We start from the raw sequence: 20,432 nt of genomic DNA, 5'->3' as shown, positions 1-20,432 counted from the left end.
GTGCCGCCTTCTTCTTACTTTAATACTTCAGGGACACCATTGCCAGACTGTAGTACAGAGCCATTAGAGAGGCCAAGTTACAGTTTTATTTTTTAGTAACAAAAAGATTAAAGATGAATGTTTTAGATGAGTGCTAGGGATGTGATGTACAACATGATTAATATCTGAAAGTTGCTAAGAGTAATCCTGAGTTCGCATCACAAGGAGAACATATTTTTTTTCTTTTTCTTTAAAGGAAAAACAAAATTTGAGTAACCTGATGAGTAGTAGTTATCTGTGTATACATATTTTAAATTTCTGCTTAAATAGCAGGAGGTTTTACAATGCTTTATATATTTTGTTTTTATAAATCCTATTCCTTATAGAGCCCGTTCTTCACACATTATTTAAATACTTTGTTTGTTTAGAAAACTCTTATTAATCATTGATTACCAAATAGAGTTTTTAGAAGATTATGAAATAACAGGAATATTAAATTATATAGTAATTTAAGGTATTGCTATTCAAAATTAAAAATCAAGATAGATATTTCCAGGAACTTCTGATTAAGAATTTGCAAATTAATATGATTATTTTAAGGATTGGTTACTATTTATTAGGGAAGTAACTTTAGTTGTTATTAAGTATTTATATAAAATTCAGTATCTTTTTCCAAGAAATTTTTTTTTGTTTTTAAAATATTTTTATTGAAGTGTAGTTGATTTACAATGTTGTGTTAGTTTCAGGTGTACAGCAAAATGATTCAGTTATATGTGTATTCTTTTTCAGATTCTTTTCCATTATAGGTTATCATAAGATATTGAATATAGTTCCGTGTGCTCTATAGTAGGTCCTTGTTTATCTGTTTTATATATAGTAATGTGTATCTGTTAATCTCAAACTCCTAATTTATCCCTCCCACCCACCAAAAGGGTTTTTTCAAATAAAGTAAGAGAAGAAAAATTGAAGTTTTAAATAACTGACTTTAAGAAATGGCTGATTGTATAAATTGTCAATTTCAAAATGAATATTAAAGATTTTGGATACTGCTTCTTTATTAGAAAAATTCAATATTGATTTTCATATTTGTATTCTTTGTTCTAAGGACTCCTTAAGCGGTATTCAGCCTTTTTTAAAAAAAATAAATTCTGGGGCTTCCCTGGTGGCGCAGTGGTTGAGAGTCCGCCTGCCGATGCAGGGGACGCGAGTTCGTGCCCCGGTCCGGGAGGATCCCGCATGCCGCGGAGCGTGCGCGTCCGGGGCCTGTGCTCCGCAACGGGAGAGGCCACAGCAGTGAGGCCCGCGTACCACAAAAAAATAAATAAATAAAATAATGGAGCTTTAATCTCTTCTGGATTATATTGTCTTAATGAGGAGATGAGATCACAAGTATCCTCTTCCACTCCCATCTTCTGAAGTCCATGTCACAGCACACCTGGAGTCACCAACACCAATGTCTACCCACATTCAGGGTTTATGTGCTTGCTTCTGGCAAATCTGAGCCCAAACTAATGTTCTCTCTCCCTTCCAAAAAAAAAAAATAGATTCTGGAATGGAAGAATGGATAAGGAATCAGATCAGTCATGGCTTCCCCAGGAAGACTCCCCTGCTGACACCCACCCCAGCCCCCTGAACGGGGCACTCCCTTCTGTGTGTCTGGTAGTGCCCTGTTCCCTTACCCACAAGCACACTATGTGATAATGGTCTGTTGTATTTGTCTTTCTCCCTCTGCCTGTGTCTCCCCTGCCCCCTGGGATATTATTTAGAAATTGCCTTTTTTTTTTTAATTTCTAAGGCTTGATTTTTTTAGAGAAATTGACAGTCATTAAGCAACTGATCAGTTGAGTTCAGTCTATGCAATGATAAAAAAATAGAAAAATCTGGTGAAAGCTTAAGTTGGAGAAGTTGTTTGTAGTTACTGCATATTAATAAGTAGAATATAAATGTGACAAGACTATCAGACTTCAGTTTTAAGGACCTCGCCATTTCAAGTTATTTTAATTTTTAAAATTCTTCTTAGTTTGCATATTCTAAACTTGAATTTAGAGGCTTTGAATCATGATGATGAAGAGCTGGCACTGTTTTAATTACTTTCTCTGAGCACATAATAGAAAGGTTTTATTCAGATTTATTGGAAGCCAACATGAATTTCCAAACCTCTCAGCCAATAACAGTGTTTCAGCAATCTGCCAAGATGCTAAGGATAAAAATCTCTGGTGATATATTGTTTCTGTATTTTAAGAAGTACCAAATCAGAACATGCTTTTCGAAATTAAAAATACCGTTTCAAAAATGACTGTTTTTCAAGAAATGACTTTACAGCAAAACCATAAACCATAAGTATACTCGACATGGTATCCATCTAAATTTCTTGAACATGAATTAAAAACGAATGTGAATTCTGGTTGAATTCCTTTTCTGCCACAGTTTGATGGAAGGAATTTTGCCTAGCATTGAAACAAAAGTGGCTGCATTCTAACAACTAAATTAGGTAGCCTTTTGAGGAGGGTGTGGGGTAAGTGAATTAAGAGGGATACTTTGGCTCTGGAAAGAGAATGATTAGAAGAAATCAGAGTGTTCTAAAGGACTTCTCAGTTTTTGCCTTCAGACAAAAAGAGCTTTCTTGTACTTTTAACACACCTCCTAGTCCATGAATGTACTTCTAGCATCTTTAATCTGAAATTCAGCTACTAATCCAGAAATAAGTAAAAATAAACTTCTTGAGCAGTGGCTCTTTGTTGACAGCATGGGTTCGTCCAGGTCATCTGGATTTCCTTGGCATCCTTGAGTTGATTCTAATTTGTGTGGACGGTGGATTAAAATTGGAATTAAGGTAATAGCGAGTATTTATTTGTTTGTTTTTAAAACAGTTCTGTCAGTCTTATTAAACAGCTTTTTAAGAAGTAATACGGAATGAATCACCTTCCTGTAAAGACGGGCAGCTTGCATGCCTGGTACCGTAGCAGACAGCCGTCATCAAATTCAGTAGTGTTTAGGAGGATCACTGAATTGTGGCAAGATTTGATCAACAATCATCAAAGATATACAGATTTAAACGTCAGTAATCTAGAGAGCCCATTCATCTAGAATACCTTGTTTCGGGAAAACGTCATGCCAAAAACTCCTGTGTTTAGTTTTCTGACAGTTCAAAGAGATTGACATGGAAATTTTAACTATGTCGTAGAAGCATATATTTAAAGTTACTATCTGTTTATTTTTTTGTGTTTAGAATGGGAGTGCAAGTTTTAAATGGTGAAAACACAAACAAAACTGTCCTTGTATAAAGTTATACTGAACTCATTCGGACATGATTCCTTCATCCCTTCTTATTGTTATCTATAAAATACATGCCTTATAAGGTTTGGATTTCTGGAGCTTGCAAATAGAATAAGAGCTCAACAGCCGATCGCCTAGCCTACAAACTTGTCTGGCCCGTCCCGCACTGTTCTCCTTCTTGACTCTTAAGGTGGCGATGCCATTTCTCCTTCTACCTAATTTCAGCTCTTGAACCCAGCACCGATCTCAGTCTTCCACATCTCAAGAGCCTTGCTTTATCCATTCTCCCTTTTGAATTTTCAACCTCTCTCTCTTGGCACTTTCCCATTGGTATCTAAACAGATTAAGTTTCTTCTGTATAAAACGCTCTTCCTTGATTCCATGGACCCCTCAGGGCATTGGCTTGAAAAAGGCACCTGAACGTATTGCTTTCATTTCCGCACTGCCCATAATTTTGCAGCGTTCAAACATTGTCCTTTCATTTCGAGCACCATCTGACACTGATGACCACTCCTTCTTTCTTGAAAGCTCACTCCTTTTTTGGGTCAGAACTTTTCCTGGTTCCTTCCGTCACTCCTGCCTCTCCTTTCCAGCTCCTCTGTGGGGGATGGTAGTGGTTCTTCTCCTTCTCCGTCTCCTTCTTCTTCTTCTCCTTCTTCTTCCCCTCCATCCCCCTCCCCCTCCCCCTCCCCCTCCCACTCCTCCTCCTCCTTCCCATTCCTTAAATGTGTGCATCTCGGGGCTTCCCTGGTGGCGCAGTGGTTGAGAGTCCGCCTGCCGATGCAGGGGACGCGGGTTCGTACCCCGGTCCGGGAGGATCCCACATGCCGCGGAGCGGCTGGGCCCGTGAGCCATGGCCGCTGAGCCTGCGCGTCCAGAGCCTGTGCTCCGCAACGGGAGAGGCCACAGCAGTGAGAGGCCCGCGTACCGCAAAAAAAAAAAAAAAGAAGTGTACATCTTTGGTATTCCCTTCCCTTCCCTCCCGTACCGTCTCTCCCTGGGCGATACTATCTATTTAACTATCATCTCTATGCTGATCATTCTCAGATTTCTTGTCTTCTGTGCTCTCCGGAGCTTTGCTGAAACCACATGGCAATTCCACACATTCCTTAAAATCAGAGTGGTCAGAAAGAACCTCCTTCTTGCTAATTCCTCATAAAAGGCACACAAACCATCCAGCAGCTCTGGGTCCCAGATCCACACAGTCATCAACCCCTATATCCTCCACCTCCTAAAGGGCACTGTAGCCCATCCGTTTCTCTTCACCCCACTGCCTTTACCCTAGAAAAGGGTACAGGTCACAGTCCCTCGTGCCCAGATTATCCCAGTAGCCTGTTTACCCTTCCCCTTAACTCCAGTCTTGATCTTTCTCATCCCTTCCGTATAACACAATCAGAACAATAATTGTCAAGTTGTGTATCTGGTTTAAAGTCCTTCAGGGATTCCCCACTGCCCTCAGGGTCAAGTCCAAGCCCCCTGCATGGCCTGGGGACGCCTCTGCTTACCCCTACTTCCCTCTAGCTTTTCCCCCAGCCCCTGAGCTCTATATGCATGATACTACTTTCTGTGCCTCTGCATTTGCTGTTCCCTCAGCTCAGAGCACTCATCATCCCACCACTCCCCCCCAGCCTCCTTCTCATTGCACCTTCAGATGGCTAAATCCAACTCATCATTTCAAAGGCCTCAGATTAGACATAGCTCTCTCCAGGAAAGTTCCTCTGACCACCTGAACCCCAGTCAGAGTCTGAGTGAGGAGCCCCTCCTGTTGAAACAAGAGGGAAGGGGGCAGAGCACAACGTTTAAAAGAATGACGTAGCCCTTGAGGATGTGACGTAAATGGGTTAGAACCAACCAGGTCCAAGATGACAGAAGATTTGACTTCTAGTGGACCTTGAGCATCATTATATGCTCGTTGTAACACACTAGCCAAGTGACACACCCACCAGCGCCATGACAGTTCCAAGGCCAACCAGAAAAGGGCAAAAAGTGGGCAGTGGCCCAATTCCTGGAAATCCCCTCCCGTTCCCCAAAATAGTTGGAATAATCTCCCACTCATTAGCCTATGAAATTACCCAGTCCATAAAAACTAACCACCTATATTTCAGGCCCTCTTGCCTTCTGAAATGAAAATGGCCCGCACTCTGTCTGTGGAGTATGTTTCTCCCAAGGCCATTCTCACCTTTTGAGACAGACCTCATTCTCTCTATGGAATGTGTATCTCTCTAAATAAATCCACTTCTTATCTATCACTTTGTCTCTCACTGAATTCTTTCTACGATGAGACATAAAGAACCTGAGCTTCAGTAAGTCCTAAGATGAGGGGTGTGATCTCAATTAAAAGACCGTGGATCAGTTCGGTGCTTTGTGACCGCCTGGAGGGGTGGGATAGGGAGGATGGGAGGGAGGGAGACACAAGAGGGAAGAGATATGGGAACATATGTATATGTATAACTGATTCACTTTGTTATAAAGCAGAAACTAACACACCATTGTAAAGCAATTATACCCCAATAAAGGTGTTAAAAAAAAAAAAAAGACCGTGGGTTCAAGTCTCAGTCTGAATTCTGGCTGGGTTCAAGTCCCAGTCTGAGTTGTGTGGTTTCACTGTGGGCCCCTCTCGCCTTCCCTTGTGCAGAAGCATTTGCTTCATGATATTGAACTGGCCGCTGTCTGCGCCGCCCACTCCACTGTAAGTGCCGTGAGGGGAGAAATTTTGGCAGCCTGTTCATGGCTGTTTCAGTGCCTAGTGGTGTGCACCGAAGTATTTGTGGAACTAATAAAAGGGTGAAAAGTGCTTTTAGGAAATCTGCAATTTTTAACAAAAAATAACCCACTAATGTTAAGGTCTAAAGGCAGGGGTGTGGAGAAACTTCTCTTCTGTGACTCAGGAAACTCTTAAAAACCCTCTCGAGTATGATAAAATATTTCCAGTGCTTCCTTTATTTTCCCTCCCTTCATTAGGTGAATAATGGCTCTGCTACTGGTTTACTACTATAATTCATTGGTGAACAAAATGTTTTAACCATCTTTAGTAAGTGCTATAGAGCCTCTGTTTGCTATTTCTGGGTCTTTGACAAGGTGGAGGATGTTCCTGGCTCAGTAGTGGGCATTGGAGAAGTAGTGGTACCAGGAACCCAGGTTGGATGTATGTCTAAGAATAGATTTTCTCTGCCCTATATAAAGTCACCTTTCTCAGGTAGAGGTGTCTGTGCGTGTGCATAAAGGACAGACCTAATGCATATTAAATTCTATGGCTACCTTATTGGAGAAATATATAAACAAATGCAAGTTATTCCATCAGGACACCTGCTCTAGAAAGAAGAGGAATTATCAGGAAACCCACCAGATATGGCAGGAAGTAGCAGAAGATTTGAAGGGTTGAAATCAGGAGAAAGGTTGCTGGAGCCAGCCCTACTGATACCACCTTGACCTTCATCGGTTGCCTCTGGTTTCAGGGAACAGAGATCACTCAAAATAGAGTAAGTGAACAGGAAGTTTGTTGAATGGATACAGAGGGCTCACACACTCAACATCAGGAAGGACCTGACCCATTCAATGGTGTCATTCAGATTTTCAAGAATATTGAATGAGTGTACCTGGCCTTTGGCTATTAAACCCAGAGTCAGGTGTCTGGTCCGGTTACCTGTGGCTTGGAGGATGGGAGGAGAGTGCTATGAGGAGAGCAGATTCTCTTCCAAGGAGGTGTGGGCAGGTGGGCAATGACTAAGCTGTCTGGCGAGATGGCAGCTCAACCTAGTGGCTGTGAATAAAGGATCCAAAGTCATGCCTGCTGGGTTCATCCCTGGCTCCACGTCTACCTGTGACGTTGGCTGACCTCTGTCTGCCTCAGTTTCCTCATGGATACTATGTGAGTCCTGATCTTATAGGGATATTGTGAAGGTTCATGAAAGAATAAATTAAAGGGGCCTAGTAAGCACACAGTAAGTGGTCAACAAACATTAGCCTCTTTATTAGCCTAGCACTTCCTAGAGTAGTGACGGGTGTGAAATACCTTTGCAAAGCGTATCTCTTGATGTTTGAAATGGCATGTAAAGGGTGACTGGGCTTAGCCAAGGACACTTCCTTCAGTTGCTGCTTGGAGCATGGGAACAGGTGGTACCCTCTGGCATTTGGAGTGATTTATTAGCGGGAGATTGCTCAGCCTAAATGGGAACGGGCGTCTGCCCGGGGCTGAAGCGAGCCACCAAGATCGTTGACTGTGAGTGGGTCGCTGACTGGGCAGATACTCTGATTACCCAGCTGCTGGGGGCTCTGTTTGTTCTTTTCTTTTTTCTTTTTTTTTTTTACTTCCTCTCTTCTCCAACCCTAAAACAAAAGTTGGACGCTTAATTTTTTAAATTGCTCTGCATCTATTTGAATGAGACAGCTAGGTATGCCTTATTCCTGTAATTTGGCCTTTAATAAAGCTAAATGGATTGACGTGTTTTGAAGCACCAGCTGCCTGTACAAACTAGAATTCTCCATCAGCTGTTTGCTTCGGATGTCCTTAGAAAGATGCTTGTCTGTGTCTGGATTCTGTGTCAGAAATCTTGAAATAGTTTAACTTCCTGGTAGTACCGATTTGATATAAAAGGGGAGGAAACATAAATATTATTGCCACAATGATTGTGACTTTATAGTGGTCTCAGTTGTGTCCTTCACTTTTACTTATTTCTGCATTTGTGTTCACCTATCTGGGGAAAACTTTGGAGGATGATACTGTTCAGAAATTTTGCTTTGGTGAAAAGATAAGTTTTGGACCAAATATAAGTGAAATGTATGTGAAAGGGTATTTTGTTTTCCAGAAAAATAAAGGTTTTAGGTTTGAATGCAAAAGTTTGTTGTTGTTTGTTTTTGTTTTTTACCTACCAAAGTGAACAGTTACCATTTCTGATTATCTTTTATCCTGCATTGTACTTCTGGTGTATTTTATGAGAAATTAATCTCTTAAAAGTAAGAGGAATGAAAGAAAGATCAATAATTCCATGGTATTATGTCCATATCTTTTTTTCCCCTTTCACTAAATTATTTAGCCTAAATATATTTGAAAATATTTTCTGAACTTTAAAGTTATAGAAATGTCATTGCAGCTCTATTTACAATAGCCAGGACATGGAAGCAACCTAAGTGTCCATCGACAGATGAATGGATGAAGAAGATGTGGCACATATATACAATGGAATATTACTCAGCCATAAAAAGAAATTAAATTGAGTTATTTGTAGTGAGGTGGATGGACCTAGAGTCTGTCATACAGAGTGAAGTAAGTCAGAAAGTGAAAAACAAATACTGTATGCTGACACATATATATGGAGTCTAAAAAAATTGTTCTGAGGAACCTAGGGGCAGGACAGGAATAAAGACGCAGACGTAGAGAATGGACTTGAGGACACGGGCAGGGGGAAGGATAAGCTGGGATGAAGTGAGAGAGTGGCATGGACATATACACACTACCAAATGTAAAACAGATAGCTAGTGGGAAGCAGCTGCATAGCACAGGAAGATCAGCTCGGTGCTTTGTGACCACCTAGAGGAGTGGGATAGGGAGGGTGGGAGGGAGGGAGACGCAAGAGGGAGGAGATATGGGGATATATGTTTATGTATAACTGATTCACTTTGTTATACAGCAGCAACTAACACACCCTTTACATAATTGTAAAACAATTATGCTCCAATAAAGATGTTAAAAAAAAAAAGTTATAGAAATGTAATTGATGTTGAGTTTGGAGATTGCCAACCCCAAAGCTCTAGTTCAGAGAAAACACACACACACAATGGGGCAAAGTTCCCAGGCTTAACATGGTTTAATCCCTTTTTCCCTATCAGGCCCAAAACAGAAAGTGCAAATATCTCACCATGAAACCAGCAATCACATGAGAAAGGAAAGTTGGTTATAGGGTCCAGAGGAGAGCATCCAGTGAGGGTTTGTTGGAATGCCTGCCCCCGCAGCGCCTATCTCCCGTAAGATTTGTTGTCAGGGCCTGTGATACTGATACCGAGGATTAAGTTTGAAATTTCAGCCTTTATGTAGGGGAGGAGCTGCATTTCTGTGCAGCTAAATGCGACGTCCAACTTTCGAACTGAAGTGAAAATCCAGGATCAACTTTTGACTGTAATTAGCAGATTTTGCAAGATTTCTGTGGTTAGTGGAAAAGAGGTCTGCTCTCTATATAGTGTTGTTATATCATCAGGCCTAGGGATTTATTTGACCTAAAACTCTACATGGTCAAGTTTACAACCTGGATTGAAGAAGTTTGAGAAGGGGATAATTCCAAGTTGCTGAGGAGGGAATTTAGCTTTCTGGCAAGAATTAATAAGGGCTCCATCGGGGAGTTCGATGTCTTAAAACTGTTATACTTAGGGTTGGGGATGGGGGAAGGGACTCAGAAAGATCTATCACCAGACTCATTAAATCCACTCCCAGACTTTACTGCTGCCTGAGCTGTTGCAGATCCCTCCGAGGCTTTCTGTTGGCTAATTACATTTTCAGATCTAAGCAAATATGTGCATATTTTATGCCTCAGTAGAGAGGCCACTGTCTTAGCAATTAGTGAAATAACTGTTTATTGAAAAAGGATACGTGTCTGTTTCTAGTATTACCAGAATCATTTGTGACCTCATAGGAATGTTGATTAGAGTTTTATATTTTAAGGTTCAGGTCATGGGTATGAGTGTTGCATGGGCCTCTTCCCAAAGTCTAACATCATTGTCCTTTACTTACATTTATGTAGGGTTCATACTCAGTACCAATCCTTGGTCATGGTGGCAACAGCTGACAGCGGGTATGATGGTTTGGATCATTGTCTGCTCTTGGGAAAACAGTCTCTGTCCTCCAGACCAAATAGAATCACCTTCAAAATCCTTGCATATTTTCACTGCATAGTCGTTTGCTGATGAGACAACACACCAGAGCCCAGGCAGGGACAGCAAATGCAGACATGTGTCAAAGAATAAGTATGAGTGGATTTTTTTCAGCAATGAAAGGACCTTCTAGAAATGAGAGTAAGGTTGTCATAACCATTTACATAAGGAACATATCTTTTTAAATGCTTTAAAGGAAAAGTTACTAAATTTTAAAAAAGTAAATATCAAATTATATTACATTAGACACAAATATCTTATTTTTTCTCATTCTCCTGTTGCCACTCTACTTCCTTATATCAGTGTATCTCCACAAAAACATATTTAACAAAAGCACGGGATTCTTTTTTCTTTATTGACTATATGATACACCTGCTAGGATTTAATAAATGTTTATTTAACAACGATTCATTAAATTGACCCGGTATGTTTTTACATTGCTTTTTCCCATCTCATTATATTTCTGCAAAGTCGGTTTTGTATCATAGCTTTTGCAATCAGTATTTTATCAGTTGTGCGTAGTTAAGGCTGTTTGCCAAGGACATTGCCTAACCTGTCAATTCAGAGAAGCGTTTCTGACGTCTGCATTTCTGTTACTCAAAAGCAAATGAATGCTTGACAAGTGGCAGCTTTGACTTATTTGCTCAGGGCAACGCAGAAAAACTGAACATGAAATACTTTCCATTTTTAATAGGAAAGAGGCAGTAGCAATCAGATCTTCTCTGATTACATGCTTCCCATGTAATCTGGAGTGAATTAAATTCACTTTTCTATTGACAGGATGAAGGTCACTCATTTATTCATTTTGGGTAAATGTTACTAAGAAAACTTTTCACTATTTTTAGCATTTCAAAGAAGGTTGTTTATCGGTTGGCTTGCTTATTCTTTTTTATTTTTATGCTATCTTGTGTTTGTGTGTGGGGGGCTTAGAAACTTCGAAAACAACATGGTGACCATATTACCAAAAAAAGGATTAAAAAAATAAATAAAAGCTCACCCACAGTCATATCACTCTCCTTTCTTCTTAGTTTTCTTTGCTTCCTTCCAGATTCCTTTGCAATAGTTGTAGAATTTGTCTTTTATTCATAACATGTGAGGTTAATCCATCACTTTACCAAGAGTGTTTTATTTAATTAATGACTAACAGGTGTGCCTCATTCTGTACATCAGTTGTCTCCTAAAGTTGTGTATGACATGTTCCATTTTCCTATGATCTTAAATCATTACTAAAATTCAGTGGGTCTTCATTTCTTAGCATTTTTCAGTTGGCAGTTATCCCTAATTCTTGATCTTTGCACATCTCTGTTGTATAAAAATGCTTAAATATTATTGAAGGTCAGCATTTATAAATCCCTTCAACTGCCATCCTCCCACCTCAGTTGGCCTTTGTATAACTCCAACTTTTCACTTGATTCTTTTTTAAGCAAAACACTTCTCTCCCTTATCTTCTAGATGTGTTATATGAGAAATAGCTATTTAAGGGCTAGGTAAGGGTAGAAATTGATACACATTTGATTTATGGAAGTTTGATAGATTTTGACTTTGGAAGCGCAAGTATGGGCACAATGGGAGATGTCGTCTATTTCTGCAAATTTTTCAACAAGTATCTGTGAAGTGGCGTGCTTGGCACTGTGCCAGGTGGTGTGGCCGATAATGATGTGCAAAACTTTATTTTTATTATCAAGGAACTTTTCTTTCATTTTTCTTTAGGATTTTTCTCTATATTCTTTGAATCAGCTGCTTTCAACATCAAGGACTTGCATTTATATTGATGTGTGAATAATGTTGAGTGAGTTAGCTTTATATACTAAGGTTAGCATGAAACTGGATTATGCATATCCCAGAAATGTTTTTCTCTTATGAGCAGTAAGTCATTGAGATTCAGTATAGAAAATTTATTATACTACTATTTTTATTTATTTATTGTTTGTTTGTTTGTTTGTTTGCGGTACGCGGGCCTCTCCCTGTGGTGGCCTCTCCCGTTGCGGAGCACAGGCTCCGGACGCGCAGGCTCAGCGGCCATGGCTCACGGGCCCAGCCGCTCCGCGGCATGTGGGATCTTCCCGGACCAGGGCACGAACACGTGTACCCCTGCATCGGCAGGCGGACTCTCAACCACTGTGCCACCAGGGAAGCCCTATACTACTGTTTTTAAATGAAATAAGTTTTAATAATAGTTTTCTTTTATAGAGATTAAGGTCGAGAAATGTTCAAGGATTTATTTCATAGGATAGAAAGCCCTAAGTTCTTCAGAGAAGATGTCAAGCTGTGATCTCATGAGTTTAAGCTATTGATAATGAGTGTAACAGGATTGAAGGGATAACATTCAGCCTCTGTAGATCATTGTGCAATCAGGGTAAACATGACTCTGAACTTCTAAAAGTTAAATACATTTAACTTTATTGACTGAGAAGCTGCATATACTATTATATTCCCTATTCCCATATAGTGCCTTTTCATTTTTATATTTCTTTTGTATATAAGTTGTACATAGTCATTGGAGGTAAATTTAGAAACATATTAGCTATATAATATATATTGTATATTACCAATATTACTGTTAATATTTTGGTATATTTTGCTTCAGACTTTTTACTGTAATATGTGTATTTTTTCCTTACTAAATCCATGTTTTATAACCTGACGAATTTTTTTTTTCAGTGTTAGGTTGTTGGGCCTGTAAGGTATGGGGAGTGAGACCTTCTGTCTACCTTATTCATTCCATTTAAAAAAGAATATATCAAACTTGGCATGGACTTTGACTTTATTTATTTATTTAGAAATTGCAAGTAAATACGAATAAGCATGTGTGTTTTATTACAAATGCATACTTAAAGCGTAAGTGAATAGCAGTTTTCTTTAGAAAATTCTAAGCATGTTTTGGGGGGAATTCTTTTAATTCTAAAAGGTTCAAGTGGCTCCACATTAAAATGAAACAATGAAATGAAAGCAGAGCTCACACATATTTGATAAAGCTGTAGACCACATAACGATGGCGTTTTTGCCTGCTTTTAGGCAACACCTAGAATGTAAGTCTGGTAAAGCTGGAGGCCATACCAGCGTTCCACACCATACTAGACATAATCTTGGCACAATCCCTGGCGTGTAATAAGGCTTAAAAAAATATGAATTCAAGGAATGATTGAAGAAAAGAGACAGAGAGAGAACCAGAAAGATGAGGTGATTTACCCCTTTGCCTGAAGCAACGACAGATAAGCCATCTCTTGGAATATATTTCTATTGGCATATCCTTAAAAATTGCAACAACAAGCAAAAATGGCAAATCTTTTTAATCTCCCAAGGCTCCTATTCCTTTGCTCCCCAAATAAGTCATTTGTGGCAGATACTTCTAAAAGGCCACATCAGAGTGAGCTCTGAGAAAATCACAGCTTTGGCTCATTCAGCCCTCCTTCTGATTGCTCCGGGCCGCACCTCCAGCAAGGAGTAAAAGCAATCAGGTGGCACAGCTGTGCGGAGAAGCTGGGAGGGTAACTGGACGGATGACAGTTCCAGATCAGCTTTTAACCCCCTCCCTTCTCTTCTTCAGGTTGCCATCTTCAGAATGATTCCCTGCAGAGCAGCACTGTCTTTTGCGCGATGTCTGATCCGGAGAAAAATCGTCACTCTGGACAGTCTAGAAGATACCAAACTGTGCCGCTGCTTATCCACCATGGACCTCATTGCCCTGGGCGTTGGAAGCACTCTGGGTGCCGGGGTTTACGTCCTCGCTGGCGAGGTTGCCAAAGCGGATTCTGGCCCCAGCATCGTGGTCTCCTTCCTCATCGCTGCGCTGGCTTCCGTGATGGCAGGCCTATGCTATGCTGAATTTGGGGCCCGAGTTCCCAAGACTGGGTCTGCCTATTTGTACACTTACGTTACTGTCGGAGAACTGTGGGCCTTCATCACTGGCTGGAATCTCATTTTATCTTATGTGATAGGTATGTTTGCAAAAAATCAACCAAATTGGGTAAAATGGTAGAAATGGCACTCCTGAATCAGCGGCCTTAGGGTTCTGTGATAGGTCTGCATTAATTAGCGACTAGGTGATCAGAATGTATCTGTTGATCCCTGCGTGTCTCATTTTTCTCATCTCTAAATAAAGTGTCTCCTTCTAGTTGCAAAATTCGGTGATTCTGCTTCATCTCTGAATATGTCATCATTTAGTGGGTTTGAAAACCTTTCTTAAAAAACGATAGCTCTTTAATGCAAATAAAATTGCCTGATTCCACAGTTATGGACTTGAGCATTTCATTGCTATTGTGTAATTATAAAGTTATCAAGATAATTTTATATGTGATTAAAATGTTCAATTCTGTCTGAACTAACCCATGATTATCCTAGAACAGAGTAGCAAAAGATGTTATGTTAATTTTCTCCCACTGACCTTGTATTCTCTGAACGTTCTGTGTTTTGGAAGGAACGTCAAGTGTTGCAAGGGCTTGGAGTGGCACCTTTGATGAACTTCTTAGCAAACAGATTGGTCAGTTTTTCAGGACATACTTCAAAATGAATTATACTGGCCTTGCAGAGTATCCTGACTTTTTTGCTGTGTGCCTTATATTACTTCTAGCAGGTAAGAAAACCAATTACACTTCTCCCTAAGATGAGCCGGGCTAGTTGTCCCAGGAAAATAGGTTACCACTGAATTTGGGACCTGAGTTCGAAGGTTAGGCAGCATACTTATACACATAAGTTACTATTGGACATCTGTGGGCCTTGTGACTAGCCAGAATCCCATTTTATCTTCTGTGATAAGTATGTTTCAAAAATAAATCTAAATTACATGGAACGGTAGAAATAGTACTTCTGAGTCCGTGACACCTGGAATGCACTAAATAATCAGATACGGTACATAAATTTTATAATACTAATTGGAGATTTGCAGGAATGGCAACAAAGCTTCAATAAGGAAGGATATAAAATTTTTGGCCTTATTTCATCTTGTTAGTTACAACTAAGGATATTTGCAAGCATACTGTTTCTAGAAGAAATTCTGTCTTTCTATTTATGCCTATATAATGTAGACATCTGGTTGAAAAAGGGAACATATTCAAACCACCCGTCATTTTTTTTAATGTAGACATTATGGAGACAAACATACTTGATAGTAGAATTTTCCTGGTTTCATCAGTTGTGTAGCATAATAGTTTAGAAAGGCATAGGAATTAGAGTGACCAGGTTTTCAATTCTACTCTGCCACTTACTATCTTTAGAACATTGAGTGACTTAATCTTTCCATGACTCAGTTTGTTCATCCATAAAATGAGGACGTCAATGTTTATCTTGTGCAGGCTTTTTGCTTGCTGCATAGGAAGCTCTTAGATGGCCGGCAGTTTTATTTTGTAGGCATAGCTCATCCCTGCTGTCCCCTAATATTTGTTTTAATTATTTGAGCGTTTTCAATTTTGATTGTCATCCTACATGGCACTCCTGCTTAAATCCATCAAGGATTGCACTAAGAATGAAGTCCATGTTTGTTCCCATTTCCTGGTTGAAAGACCCTTGCTTTCCTGTCCAACCTTATCACTAGCTACTTTCTCCCTATCTTTCTATAATTTTTCCTTATAAAATTACATAATTAAAAAAATAACTTTACCCTTTAAAATGTTAGCCATTAATTTAATGTTTTAGGTAGGGATATGGGTAGGTACATGAACAAAATTTATAGGTCCAAGTTATTTGGCATTTTCCTTCTAATGTCAAGAAAAATTGCATGAATTGTTTTTCAACAGGTGATAGGTTTTATTTGTTTCGGTTTCTCAACCGCCTAGCTAACATTAAATTAGTTACATCACATTTTATTTAAGGATGGTTTCAGTGACCTTAAATATTCAGCTTTAATCTCTAAACGATGAGAAGCATGTAGTTATGGCACAGTTTCAGTCATTAAATTCCATGGCAAGACTCAGGCCTTGGCCTGTATTTTATGTCCCATGTTCATCAACCATCATGTCTTTTCTTTCAGGACAGGCTAAGATTACATGACAACTTTGTTCTTAGAAACTTCAAAGACCAAAACCTCCTGTTGTAATCTTTATTCATATTGTAATGCCAAATGTCTTGTCAACTGAGGCTGTTGTTTTATTAAAGATACAAGGGAAGTGTATGCAGCATTTAGATGGGAAGGCTAATTTACTGGTGGGAGTTGGGGATCTCAGAATGGAGAGTGCACTTGGGGTATTGGGAAACTTTTATAAAACTTGGCGGTGGCTTTGTTATTTTCCCAAATGTGTAGTAGTATAGTGTATATTTCCAAGGTGTAGAGTTATATAGTGTTTCCTAATCTGACAGATAGTCACAGAGTCAGTAATTGTACTGACCAGTTTTCCTTTATGTTAGTATAGTTGTATTCTTGTATAATTCTGGGAATTATACAGGTAGGAGAATGCAATTCAGCTTTTCTCATCTCTACTTGGATAATTTTGCTTATTTGACAATGGGTGGTACAGATACGGGGAAGAAGCAAGTATGTATGTGATATAAGCCTTTCCTCACAGTTATTTCCCCAACAGTAAAAAGTAAACTTTCTTCGATCCATAATTCATATCTTATACAAGATGTATTAAAGATATAGATATGATAGATATAATCATGAAAGTACTGGAAGGAAACAAAAGTGAATGTTTTGGGGTTAATTTAGGGAAAATCTTTCTAGAGGTAGAAACTAAAGAGGAAAAATTTATATTCTAAAACTTTCTTACATGTTTAATCAACACTAAGATTAAAAGTACATGATAAATTGGGGAAAACATGCTCTATATATATACAGTGAGAGAGCTTATAGCATTATTGTATAAATAAGTCTTATAAATCAATATGAATAAGAATAGCCTAATGGGAAAAAATGGACAATTTAAATTGGGCCAAACTTTCTGGAGACTGTTCTGATGGTGTGAACCAAAAGTCTTACATAAAGTGTATACCGTTGATATGGTATTACCTTATAGAAAATTATTGTAAAGAAATAATTAGAAAGTGTAAAAAGATGTTTATAAAAGGATGATTAGGTCGGTACTGTTTATAGTTGTAAGAAACTAACAGTGACCTGATTGTCTGTAAATATAGGAGTAAAATGTAGTGTCTCCATATAGTAGAAGAGTCTGTGATGGTTAAAAATGAGGTTATGTGTTTGTTGACATGTAAATGTGTGCCTGTGTATCTTTGTGTGTGTGTGTGCAAAATTCTGGAAAGGAAATTACACTTGATCTTTATTTCCTTTCTTTTTTTTTCTTTTCTGTATCTTCAGGTTACTTGAATAGGAAATTGATTGCATTTACAAGCAGAATATAAAAATAAAACTATTAACGTGAATAGATTTAACAAAGTATTTTTTGTCATGACCATTGAATCATTATTTTGTTTAATGTATTCTGTAAATATGAGGCAGACAATATGATTGAGCTTTTACTTTAAAAATTTTTCAGCCGTTAACCTTGAAATGGCTTTTTAGAACAGCATTTCATTAAAATTAAGTTACTTTACCTACCCATTGATAATAAAAGCCAGTTACTAAATTGATTCATTTATCAGAGAGTTTGGGATCTCCTGGCTATGAGCACAGTCTGCATTCTGAAATCAAGTTAGTTTTATTCACAGTTAGGTGACTAAGAACTCTCAATAGAAAGGGGTAAATGTCAGTTAAATATATGAATGCTGATGAAAGGATATCCTAAAGCTCGTAACTGTCTCAGAATGCTGTTGCCTTTTCCTAAAGGTTAGGTAAACACTAAAATACCCTTTCTTTTTCCATAGGTCTTTTATCTTTTGGAGTAAAAGAGTCTGCTTGGGTGAATAAAGTCTTCACAGCCATCAATATCCTGGTCCTTCTCTTTGTTATGGTCGCTGGGTTTGTGAAAGGAAACGTGGCAAACTGGAAGATTAGTGAAGAGTTTCTCAAAAATATATCTGCAAGTGCCAGGTTAAATATTCGGGTTTTTCCTCTCCTATTTTGAGGTTTTTTTTAAATATTTGCTTGCTTTTGTCTTATGTTACATTTTCCTCTAGAAAAACTGTTCTCAAACTTTTTGCTTCAGAGAACTTTCTGAAGGTCTGTTCTGTTTCAAGACTGTTCTTCCTGAATGCATAGGTGTGCTCACTACGGAGCAGCTGCTTAAAGCCATGCCGTTGCTGGTTCTTAATCTCAAGCCTGGCTCCAGTTTTAAGGAAGAGCAAGGACAGGTCCTAACCATTGGAAGGATGGTTTTTTCCCTCCAAAGATTTGTCACCTCAAAATAACAAAGAGCATTTCTGAGTCATGCATCCTTTAGTTTTTCCTTTGGGGACACTCTTTGGTTCCATTGCATCCTTTCAACCTTGTAGTAATTTTCACGCCTGCTGGTTTTTTTGAGAATGTTATTGATTGCATAAGCAGAATTGTCTATGTATTTCACTTTAAACCTGATAATCTCAAATATTAAATTAATTATATATGAAAGGTTTCATCCTAAGATTTATTTAAGCATAATATTCCTATGTGTAAATAAGATTACAAAAATTTCTATCACATGAAGTCATGTACATGTACATGTTTTTCTTTACATATGTTGTTTGTAGCCATTCTGATGAGGCAAAAATTTAGTATCCTCTGGTTTTATATAATTTTTCACATGTAATAGAATATTCAACTTCAGTATTATTAATCAAGATTAGAGAATTTTATTTCACCTTGTCAAAAGTCCTCTTAGTAAATTTTTCAGATGTACAGTCTGCCCCACTGTCCACAAGAAGAGAAAGTTTCTTGTCTTTATTTCAGATCATGGCCCATATATGGGGTCTCTGTTCTCAAAATCCTGCCTGGCTGTGAGTTCCAGCCAGAGTGGATCTGAGTCTCTGCTTATGCTAAAGATCAGCCTCTAGCTGAGTGCTGGTAACCGGAGAGGGGTGCCATTATTGAGAACACCACCCCATCCTCTAGGATAGGGTGAAAAAAATCAGAGTTTACCTTCAGTTTTGTACACATCAGCTTCCAAGGGCTGATGAACACAATAACCTTCCAAGGCTGTAGTTTGAGACAAATTGCTTGAAGAGCAGTTTTCTAGGAAAATGACTTTCCAATGTGCTTCTTCTCTTCCTTAGGGAGCCACCTTCTGAAAATGGAACAAGTATCTATGGGGCTGGCGGCTTTATGCCTTATGGCTTTGCAGGAACTTTGGCTGGGGCTGCAACCTGCTTTTATGCCTTTGTGGGATTTGACTGCATTGCAACAACTGGTAAGAGCAAACTCTTAGCTCTATGTCGAAGGAAAAATTGTTCTTTGAACCACATGAGTACCCATAGGTGACAACAGAGGTTCAAGGGAAGAGAGTGGAATTTGGGATAATAAGGGCTGGTTCCAGACCCAGAAGTAACACCTGCTGTAGAAAAAGAAACTTAGTGAAACTCTCTGAGCTTTGGTTTCCATATTGGTAAAATCAGGAGAGCAATACCTACCTCTCAGATGTTATGAAGGGTACCTAAGATTATGAAAAATACTTTGCAAGTTGTCAACTACTTTGTAAGTGTTGGTCATAATTACTACCCTTAACCTTTGGTCTGAAAGTGCTTTAGTCTGAAAGTGCTTTGGTCTGAAAGTGCAATCACAGTGAGTAACAACGATGATCATGCTCTTAAATTGTTTCTTCTTTAACAGGACAAAATACGTTGTGGTAATTCTTTTCTCTTTATCCTGTACAACAAAGTAATCATGCTACAATTAGTTAGTCTATAAATGCTTCCTCTGGGTTCACATTATTGCATGGCCTTATAATTGACCATATTTTGGGTGTTTCAACTGCCAAATTGTATTAGAAAGATTGAAAAAGTGCTGTTTTTTATTAAAACTAAAATTAATATAAATCAATGCACTGAGGAGAAGTTTGTCTTCATATATATGGAAGCCTTCATAATTAAGGGCCTGCAGAATGCCATGATGTGTAATCTCTGTGGAGGAATCATTTTCCAAATGGATTAAGACTTCTGTTCTATCCCTAAACATTTAATAGTGCTGGGATAACATATTTTTTCTTTCTGGAAATGGGAAACTGACTTGCAGGATTTCTTGCTTTCTCTTCTTGCCTCTGGGCTTTGATCTTTTTTATTTTCTTTTCTTTTATTTTTTCTTTCTTTTTTTTTTTTCCGGTACGCGGGCCTCTCACTGTTGTGGCCTCTCCCGTTGCGGAGCACAGGCTCCGGACGCGCAGGCTCAGCGGCCATGGCTCACGGGCCCAGCCGCTCCACGGCATGTGGGATCCTCCCGGACCGGGGCACGAACCGCGTCCCCTGCATCAGCAGGCGGACTCTCAACCACTGCGCCACCAGGGAAGCCTGGGCTTTGATCT

At 39.0% G+C, this 20,432-nt stretch overlaps 1 protein-coding gene across 3 annotated transcripts in view; it reads left to right on the top strand.

Annotated features, from left to right (window-relative positions):
- The window catches only part of SLC7A2 (solute carrier family 7 member 2), a 74,174-nt gene that overhangs the window by 30,046 nt on the left and 23,696 nt on the right, over positions 1-20,432 (top strand). For all 3 annotated transcript variants that reach the window (XM_027122696.1, XM_027122695.1, XM_027122697.1), the window contains exons 2-5: positions 13,664-14,054; positions 14,534-14,689; positions 17,869-18,034; positions 19,192-19,325. In XM_027122696.1, the coding sequence (XP_026978497.1) occupies positions 13,679-14,054; positions 14,534-14,689; positions 17,869-18,034; positions 19,192-19,325 (832 nt within the window). In that variant the 5' untranslated portion in view covers positions 13,664-13,678. The remainder of the gene's footprint in view (positions 1-13,663; positions 14,055-14,533; positions 14,690-17,868; positions 18,035-19,191; positions 19,326-20,432) is intronic.

Source organism: Aethalodelphis obliquidens, unplaced genomic scaffold (assembly GCF_003676395.1).
Source record: "Aethalodelphis obliquidens isolate GAN/ISIS:26980383/991018 unplaced genomic scaffold, ASM367639v1 scaffold25, whole genome shotgun sequence".
Classification (NCBI taxonomy): Eukaryota; Metazoa; Chordata; class Mammalia; order Artiodactyla; family Delphinidae; genus Aethalodelphis; species Aethalodelphis obliquidens.
The sequence above is the reverse complement of the archived record's forward strand: the minus strand, read 5'-3'. Positions and strand labels throughout refer to the sequence as shown.